General features: G+C 36.8%; 1 protein-coding gene across 1 annotated transcript; it reads right to left on the reverse strand.

Annotated features, from left to right (window-relative positions):
- Window positions 1-549: 549 nt before the first annotated feature.
- LOC144634330 (cofilin/actin-depolymerizing factor homolog) lies at window positions 550-6,967 on the reverse strand. Its single transcript, XM_078493252.1, has 4 exons — window positions 6,850-6,967; window positions 3,826-3,861; window positions 2,411-2,694; window positions 550-820 (listed from the first exon to the last, which is right to left on the reverse strand). Exons 2-4 carry the CDS (start codon window positions 3,826-3,828, stop codon window positions 658-660), a joined length of 450 nt encoding a protein of 149 aa, XP_078349378.1. The 5' UTR covers window positions 3,829-3,861; window positions 6,850-6,967; the 3' UTR covers window positions 550-657.
- Between the last annotated feature and the right edge of the window lie 1,745 nt (window positions 6,968-8,712).

The raw sequence follows: 8,712 nt of genomic DNA on the forward strand, positions 1-8,712 counted from the left end.
CACAGAGATTACTTTTCCGGGGAGAGCTAGAGACGAGAAATATTTGTAGAGGTCCGAAAACACAAAATAAGTTCTTTGCAAAAAATGTTACATGATGCTATTAAAAATAGCAGCCAAAAAAACCTGACGTCGAGGCCAAAAACAAAGTTACTGGGGAAAACATCTACCTCCCGGTGGGGAATCGAGGGTTACAAAACACGTGAAATAAGAGACGCCAAAAGCACGAAGAGTAAATAATTAACTTATTTTATCACCATTATATTTTTGAGGAGGAGAGTTAATAATTTGGGCAATACACACAAAAAAAACTACTACACAGCAAAACCTGGAGAAAAACTTTCATGCAAAAGCGAGACACTAAAAAAGAATGAAAGGAAAGAAGTAGGAGAATTAATACAATTTCAGGAGGCTCGAATGAATGTCCTTCTTTCAATAATGTGTCTGACATGATATAGATTTGAAACTAGACGACACGTGCAAGGAATCATACAGACAACTTTGAAATAAATATACAAGGCTATAAGAAAAAAAAAACTACATTGAACACAGTACAGTTGCACATGCTATTTTATTCAAAATTACACATTCCTAGTAGCAATTATTACAGTTTTAACTTTGAGTTTCTCATCAAAAATTCGTCACAAGAGTTTTCTATACTCAAGCTCTATCCTTGAGTTTCAGATCGCCTGCTATCTCCTTGTAGCTGAACTCATCCTCATCATGGCACTCGTAATGCTTAATCCCAGTAAATGCTTTCTTTAGGGTATCGTTTGAAGCTGCATAAATCATCTTTTCTCCAATCTTCATGGTATCAGGACACCTGAAAATATCAAATGAATGCCATTTGCGTGAGTAACAAACTTGAAGACACGCTAACACATGTCAGGTCATGTGACTGAAACAAGAAATGTAATTCAGTCAGTGAAAAAGCTTGTTGGAAAAATATGTCTACCTTTGTGTGTACATGCATATCTGTCAGGGCATTTAAACGTCTGTGGTTCCACAAAATACCTATACACCTACCATGGAGGAAATAATTTTGTAAATTCCAGAGGGGTGGGAAAGGGGTCAAAGTCAAAGGCCTAGAAAATTGTGGAGGGGAAGTCAGTCTTATAATTTACGCTTTTAGATGGTCAAGTTTGATGCAGTGCAGGTTTTAAACAGAAAGGAAAAAAATTGTGGCCTTGGTATTTGATACACAAACATGTTGCATTTTAAACTGGTTTTCTTTCTAATTTTTTTTTTTTCGAGGGGCTGGAAATATGTAAGGGGTGGGGGCTTAATTTTTTCTTACAAAACATTTTTGTAAGGAAAAAGTAAGTTAAATTAATGAGAGGTAGGGGTCTTATCTGATCTTCCCTCTGTGGTAGGGTTATGAATATTTTCTGGAACCAGCTTACGTTAGTTGTCATGCCTACTTCCCTGGCAAGTGAATTCAATCAATTAGCCATGTTCAAAACGAGCAGGGGACTGGGTACGAATATTCAATATCGATTGCACTGAAAAACTGGGCCCGTCATCTGAAAGAGCATCCAAAAATTAGTAACTCAACCAAATTTGAGTTATTGGTTTAAAGGCAAAGGCATGGAACTCTTTTAAAAATCGTTAAAATAAGAGAGCTTAGTATGGCTGGATGGACAGCTGTCCCTCCAATCCATACTAAGCTCTCTTATTTTAGCAATTTCTAAAAGTGAACCATACCTATGCATTTAAACCAATAACTCTCAAATTTGGTTGAGTTACTAATTTTTGGATGCTCTTTCATACGACGGGCCCAGTTTTTCAGTGCAATCGATATTGAATATTCGTACCCAGTCCCCTGCTCGTTTTGAACATGGCTAATTTAAAGGAGCTATGTCACAGGGATTTTCTGTTCTGAAATTAGTGGTAGGAATTTTAACCAATGAAAAACAATTATTATATATTTGAACATCTAAAGTAGATATATTAACCTTTATTTGCAGATAGAAATCCAGCTACAGCTATAAATATATATTGATTTTTTGAAGACGCATGGAAACAACTTGAAAAGTTAATCCTTAATTTTTTCAAATTGCAATCCATTTCCATCCAAGCCATCCGCAGCCAATGACGCTTGTTGACAGTTTCAGTGTTCTAATGTAGCAACTTTTTATACAAATGGACTATTATTTTTAGGTTTCCTGCAACACAAATATAAAACTAGGCTGTTCAAAAATCTGGTAAAATCCATGACAAAGCCCTTTAATTCAAGTTAATTTATTAGTGATTTCTAAACTGCAAGCTCTGTGGTACATCGACCAAAAAGAGCCCTGCACTTCCTACACACAGTTATGGCCCCAAAATCCAGCCTATAAGGCTGATGTTGCTACAACAAGTTCTAATGTGTACATAGTGACCAATTCAATTTTACAAGGCACTTCTCACTTACCAGTATATGTACACGACAACATCTTTACAAGTTCCACTTGACCTCTGATACGACATGTCAAACAGGATGTAACGAGGTCCTCCGCATTCCAAAATTTCTTTCTTCATCTCATCAAAAATTCTTTCACTTGTTTCTGGTGTTTTGTCTGGACGGGGATCGAAAATCTTTTCCACGACAATCTCTTTTTTGTCTTTAATCATCATGATAGCGTGGCCATGTATGTGTTTGTCTTTGATGGCAGTGAACGCTTCCTTGCATTCCTGACTCATTTTGATTCCAGATGCCTTAAATTAAGAAAAAAAGAATGATGTACTATGACAACACACTTAACATTAACCATAATTTGTTGTTAGTTGCTCTTGAAACCTGGCACAGAGCCATAACCAAACCTTTGCCATAGACGAGGCACGATCTTGCCAGGGGGTTCTAGGGGCACACCCTCCAAAAATAAAATTGAAATCTAGAAGCTCTGAGACTCTTTTAGAGACATTTTTCATGAGGCATTTCTTGAGAAAACAATCTTGTTCAACTGGGGATTATTTTCCTAACAAAACATATTTTGAGTACGGTTTTGGGTAAAAATCTAGATGAGGCAAGTACCTCGTCTTGTCTCTTGCTTGTTATAGCCCCGTGGTGGCCACCCATCACACTGAATTGAGATAAATGGGAGAGGTGTAATCATCACATGGCAGAGTATCCATGTGTGTTTGTATGGCAAACACACATGGCATTACTGGTGTTTTGTCTCTGACGGACTGATCAACGTACCAACTGACAGACCAACCAACAGACTTAACATTTTGGTAGTAGTTGAGCTTGAGCACTTGCTTGCCCTTCCAAAGTGCTACCTTAGACATGTGCCCAAATGATGTCAGAATGCTTTCAGGCTGCACTTGAGTAGACCAGACTGTCCTGATTTCAAGTCAAGTACACTAACCACTAAACTACCAAGTGTCCACCTTTCTTACATGTAGCTCTCATAGACTTAATCACAGTTTTGCATTCCATCTTGACCGGTAGGCAATGCTGTCAGAATTTACAGTGTTTGTATGGGAATCGGATGGTAAATATTTTTTTAAAAAATTGGATTCTGAACAACATATAAATTTTTTAGGTTAAAATACCAGAGAAAGGATTGTATTCTCCTAATTTGATGGATGTGGCTGTGCTAGAAAGCATCCAGTTATGTTTTAAATTTTCCATACATTTGTCTATATTTTTCAGTAGATTTGCGTTCCGCTTCGGTGAGTTGATGTGGTTCAAAGGAAAAAATTATAGACAATTTAATTAGATTCCCATACAAATACTGTAATTTCTGATGGCATTGCCTTCCCGTCTAGGCATACAAAACCGTGATATAAGGTCTATTTAAATAATCAACTGCTAATTAAGGACAATCCAATTCAGGTACTTACCATGTTTGCTGTTGGTCAATTGAAATATTTCAATTCCTGCAAAAAAAAGGAATAAACAAATAAGGGGTTATAATACATCCAAATATTTATTTCTTTTTTGCAGTATGGTTTGTATCTGGCTAGCTTATTAAAAATTATCTGCCAAAAGCAAACCTTTTCCAACAAATATGGAAGAGCAAGTTATAAGATCAATGGTAGCAAGATTCAATTCATCGTTTTATTGCAAGAATGCCATTTTGTATGGTCAAAGAATGACCACACTCATTAGGCAATATCAACAACTGACTGTTAAATTACACAAACTGGCAATTAAGTGCAAACTATAGGTTGTTATGAGATAAAAACAGTTGCTATGATATACAAAAACTATGGGATGTAAAAACAAATTGTGTGTTACTAAAAGATTGCGTTACTTGATCATAAAGTTCTTTTAGTAGTTATCTGTTTCTGTGGAGGCACAAACTTGCTAGTTTGTTTCGCTTATTTACTTACTTATCCTCATCGGGCCCATGAGGACTCTTGAGGCCGGTTTTCGCTTATTTAGACTGCACAAATTCTTCTTACAGATGATGCAAGTTACATAGATACTTGAATTAAGGTACAAGACTGGATGTCGACTAAAGGTGTGATTACACGACAGAGAAAATTAGGTACGAAACCGTCAAAAAATTGGTCCGGACCTAACCACTTTTGTAGAGAAACAGTCAAATCAAAACGGGGCCATAGGCGCCTATGGCCCCGTTTTGTTTTGACTGTTTCTCTACAAAGTGGTAAGGTCCGGACCAATTTTTTGACGGGTCCGTACCTAATTTTCTCTGTCGTGTAAATGCGCCTTAAATCTCTACCTAAAATGTCTAGTATGAAAAAGGGAATCACCCACACCAAAAATGATGTGTGTGGCATGTAAACAAAAATCATTTAACACACTTCCTATCAAGGGCTTGTCAGGAAGGATAATATGAATAACACAAATGCATGAGGATGCACAAAATTTAAGGCAAAATTATATCAAAATAATAAACATGGCATACCCTCCAGTGATTTGTCCCTTTGGTTGTGAAGTGGTAATCGTTAAAAAAATATGACTGGCAGAGAATTCAGTTCCTTCAATATATAATATTAAAATTGTGCATAGCTCAGCAAGTCAGGACTGCTTTTCCTTTGTAATAACCTTATTCAGACTTACATCCATAAAAGGAAAATATGACAAACACTGATTGGCTAAAAAGGCATGTTCTTCAGAAAAATATAACATTATTCTTCATAAATATGAAGTAATATGTGTATCTTAAGAAATGACATATGAATTGTTTTCAAGTAGTTACAAGTAGCAGTTATAGTCATAAAAAAGAAACCAAATAAGGAAAAATATGGGGCTACCTGAGTGTTTTGCAAAATCGTAGAATTTTGCCAGATAATTTGCCAACAAGGTCCTTGGCCAGGTTGGCTAAAAAAGGTACAGATGATATTCCAGAAGATTGAGCAGGATAATTGTTTTTTTTAATTCAACAAATCACCAATGAAACATAATTTAAATTTACAAAGACTTTGGTTATGCAGTGTTTTGTAAAACCTGGGACAAATCTCAGCAACCTACGTATATCGCAGGATTTCTGTTGTGTACCAATGACAGATAACATGAACTTTCTGACCATATATGGGCATCATACAGATTTGTCAAATTATAATACACAATATTACACAGAATGCAATCAAACATGGCCAAGAACTATTGACATCAATTATGTAAGGAAGGAATTAAATCAGTGTTTACTATGGAAATGACATCAGCAATTTATTAACAGTGGTTGCAAAATGCAGACATTACAAAAACCATATAAGGAAAATGCAAAGTATTTGTCTGAAATCTGATCATAAATACCCATGATGAAACAAGGAAGAAAATTCTGCTTTAGCAGTTGAATGCAGAGTTAAACGCTTGCTTATTTGTTCAACTTCAAATCTCAAAACCAGGTAGCATTATTCCTCTTGTATTGTGTAAACTTTCCTGCGCAAAAGCCTATTTTCAGCAATTTAATTTTATAATTTCAGTCTAACAGTAAACACTTAAAAAGTTTTATGCAAATTTTTTAGATTCGAATTGTAATTTTCCGGGCAAGACAACATATATGAAAGCTAGCAGTGAGCTAGCAAGAGCTTCATAACAAATCAGTTGTTGAATCGAACGCACGTAGCAAAATGTAAAGAACCTTCGATCATATTTTGTGCAAAAGCAGAGATCCTGAGTTAATATACAAACTTGCCGAACAACACATTACCATATATGGTCACGAAAATGTTCACCATTGTTCAGGCGGTTTTAATGACAAGCAGTTCTTTTTCTCTTCCTGCAAGCATCAAGAAACGCTTTTCGTTTCTAAAGACTATCGTTTAATTTCTAAACCTTCTAATACACAACGATTTTTTCAAAAATACTTGAATTCATACGCACTGTGCACGAAAAAGCGTTCCAATATTATTGTGTTGCGTGACCCGCCGTAGTCGTGAAAGAAGAACGTACTTTTGCGGTGAACAGAAATCCCGCAAATTGAACGTTTTTGGCTTCCATACTTAGCTCATTACATACATTCCTCTTTCTTCTGTGCCTGCGTATCTATTCTTGTCTTCAAATGACCTCATTTCACCCTTTTTCACGGTAAATAACTCAATTGTGAAATGCGAACCAACACGCTTCGACCCTAATCTCTTCTCAAATTTCACAACAAACGAATGCATAGTTTCTATTCCAAGCGATACATCGAGTTTTTCCAGCAAATATAAAAACAAACGGGTTACTAAAGTTTCACATGACAGAGTTACTTTTACACTGTGTATCAGACTTTGCTTTGCTATTAGTTTTTTCCACCCACACCGAGATCGATTTGCGTTCGGTTATTCTTTTCAAAGTTTCGCTTCGATTCGCTTCTGTTGATGCAACTTACGCAAGAAAGAGCCATAATTGTTACCAGGGAACACGAAATTACGATCTATATCTGATTATAAGTTAAAATAAGCGAGTCTTACCTTCTGATAAAGTTCTTTCGCAAATTACGCTTTGAACGGAGGCGAGTCGCGCCGGGAGGGAAGCTGGAATGTGCACCGCGTTCTTGTAGTGTCAGCGGTGATACCACCCTGACCACCGCCCTTCCGCCCTATGCTTGTTGCCGGGAGGCGGGTATACCGGGTCATACCGGGTAGGCCTGTCCCGATTCTTCCCGTAAAAATAAATGCTGGAAAGTTGCTCACTGGAATGCCAAAAAGTTGCTTAAAAAATGATATTTTTTCGTTCTTCACAAAAATTGCTAACATCGGTCAAGAAAAATAGTGAATTTATTTTGTGATATTGGAAAGCAGAGCCCTAACAGAGACCGATACAATACAACGTTGAATTACTAAATTTTGCGCACTATATTTCGGCTGGCCAAACAAGCCTTCAGGTACAATGGGTTAACATTGGAAGGAGTGTTTATGTGTTCCGAGTGGTTTTCTTTTCTTGTCTATTACACAACTAAAGAATTTTCCATACCGTAAATGATCTAATATAAAACGCTCACTCTCAAATAAACGCCTCGTATCTAATAAGCACCTCCCCTGAAGTGTAAAGTTTGTATTAGACGCCCCTCTCCAATAAACGCCAGTGTTTAATAGACGCCCCCTCCAAGAATCATCTAATAAACCAAGGAAATGCTCCGTAGAGTAAAATCACGTAATTATATAATTAAGTCAGTTTTTTGCTTGACTCGGACATCGAAGAAGCCAACAACGCCAACATGGTTGACCCTGATGACGATAAAAACGTCGATATCGAACTATGAACGACATCTCTAGGCTTTGCATCAGTGCAGATTAGATTAGTCTCCACCTCACCAACTCTGCTATGTATCTTATCTTACTCCGCTAGAAACTACCCATCCTATTTGTTTTGTTGACGTTGTTACTGTTAAATTGAAATAAACGCCTCTCTCTAATAAACGCCTCATATCTATTTAATTTCCTCCCCAGACCCAAATAGACGCCCCGGGCGTTTATTAGATCATTTACGGGTATTTGACATAATAAAGGGCCCCCCAAGGAGGGTCCATATTCTCTTGTTCCTAACAAAATTTTCCTTGTGTTTCGGTGTTCCCTAAAAGTATTTCTTTGATTTTTTGGTGTTCCCTGTTCCCTGTTACCTTAAATATGCCTCTGTTACCGTGTTTCCAGTTTTATTTTCCTTTTGTTCCCATGTATCCAAAAAGTTAATGTCCATGTTCCTTTGTTCCTTCTCAAACTCATTTTAAAATAATTCATCAAGTTAAAACAAAGGAGATCATAACCGTGAAGGACGTTTGGATAACCGGTCTTACCGTATTTATTCGATTAAGCGCCCTGGGCGCTTATTAAATTTTTAGACCTTGAGAATGGGCGTTTATTCGAGGTGGGCGCTTATATATTAGAGGCTGGGCGCTTATTAAATTTTCGCCATTTCTCGTAAGCAGTAAGTTTATTTTACAACAAAACTATAAAAAATAATGAAACGTGAAAGTAGAATTTAAACTGTTCATTGAAAGTTTCTTTAAATACGAACAAAACTCGGTCTTCGGGGAAGTCTCTTAGTAATACTTAGTCAATTTCAATCTCATTTTCAATAATAATAATCAAAGTACTCCTCTTGTTCACTTCAGTATTTTTTGAAGGGAGGTGAGGGTGGGCGCTTATTCGAGGCTGGGCGCTTATTGACTTTTTCTACCTTCAGGGTGGGCGCTTATTCGAGGTGGGCGCTTATTCGAGGTTGGGCGCTTAATCGAATAAATACGGTAATTAGCATAGATTTTTACGATTTTTTCTCCGTTTACTCCGTAGTTTTTGTTTCGATTGAGAAGAAATATCAAACACTCAAGACAGTGT

This window comes from Oculina patagonica, chromosome 13 (genome assembly GCF_052425735.1).
Source record: "Oculina patagonica isolate OP01 chromosome 13, crgOcupat, whole genome shotgun sequence".
Lineage (NCBI taxonomy): Eukaryota > Metazoa > Cnidaria > Anthozoa > Scleractinia > Oculinidae > Oculina > Oculina patagonica.

Bases quoted from the DNA above. Each gene is read 5' to 3' on its own strand.
- LOC144634330 (XM_078493252.1), bottom strand. The intron at 821-2,410 runs GTAAGTGAGAAG...TGATATTTTCAG, and splicing joins GTTGTCGTGTACATATACTG to GTGTCCTGATACCATGAAGA.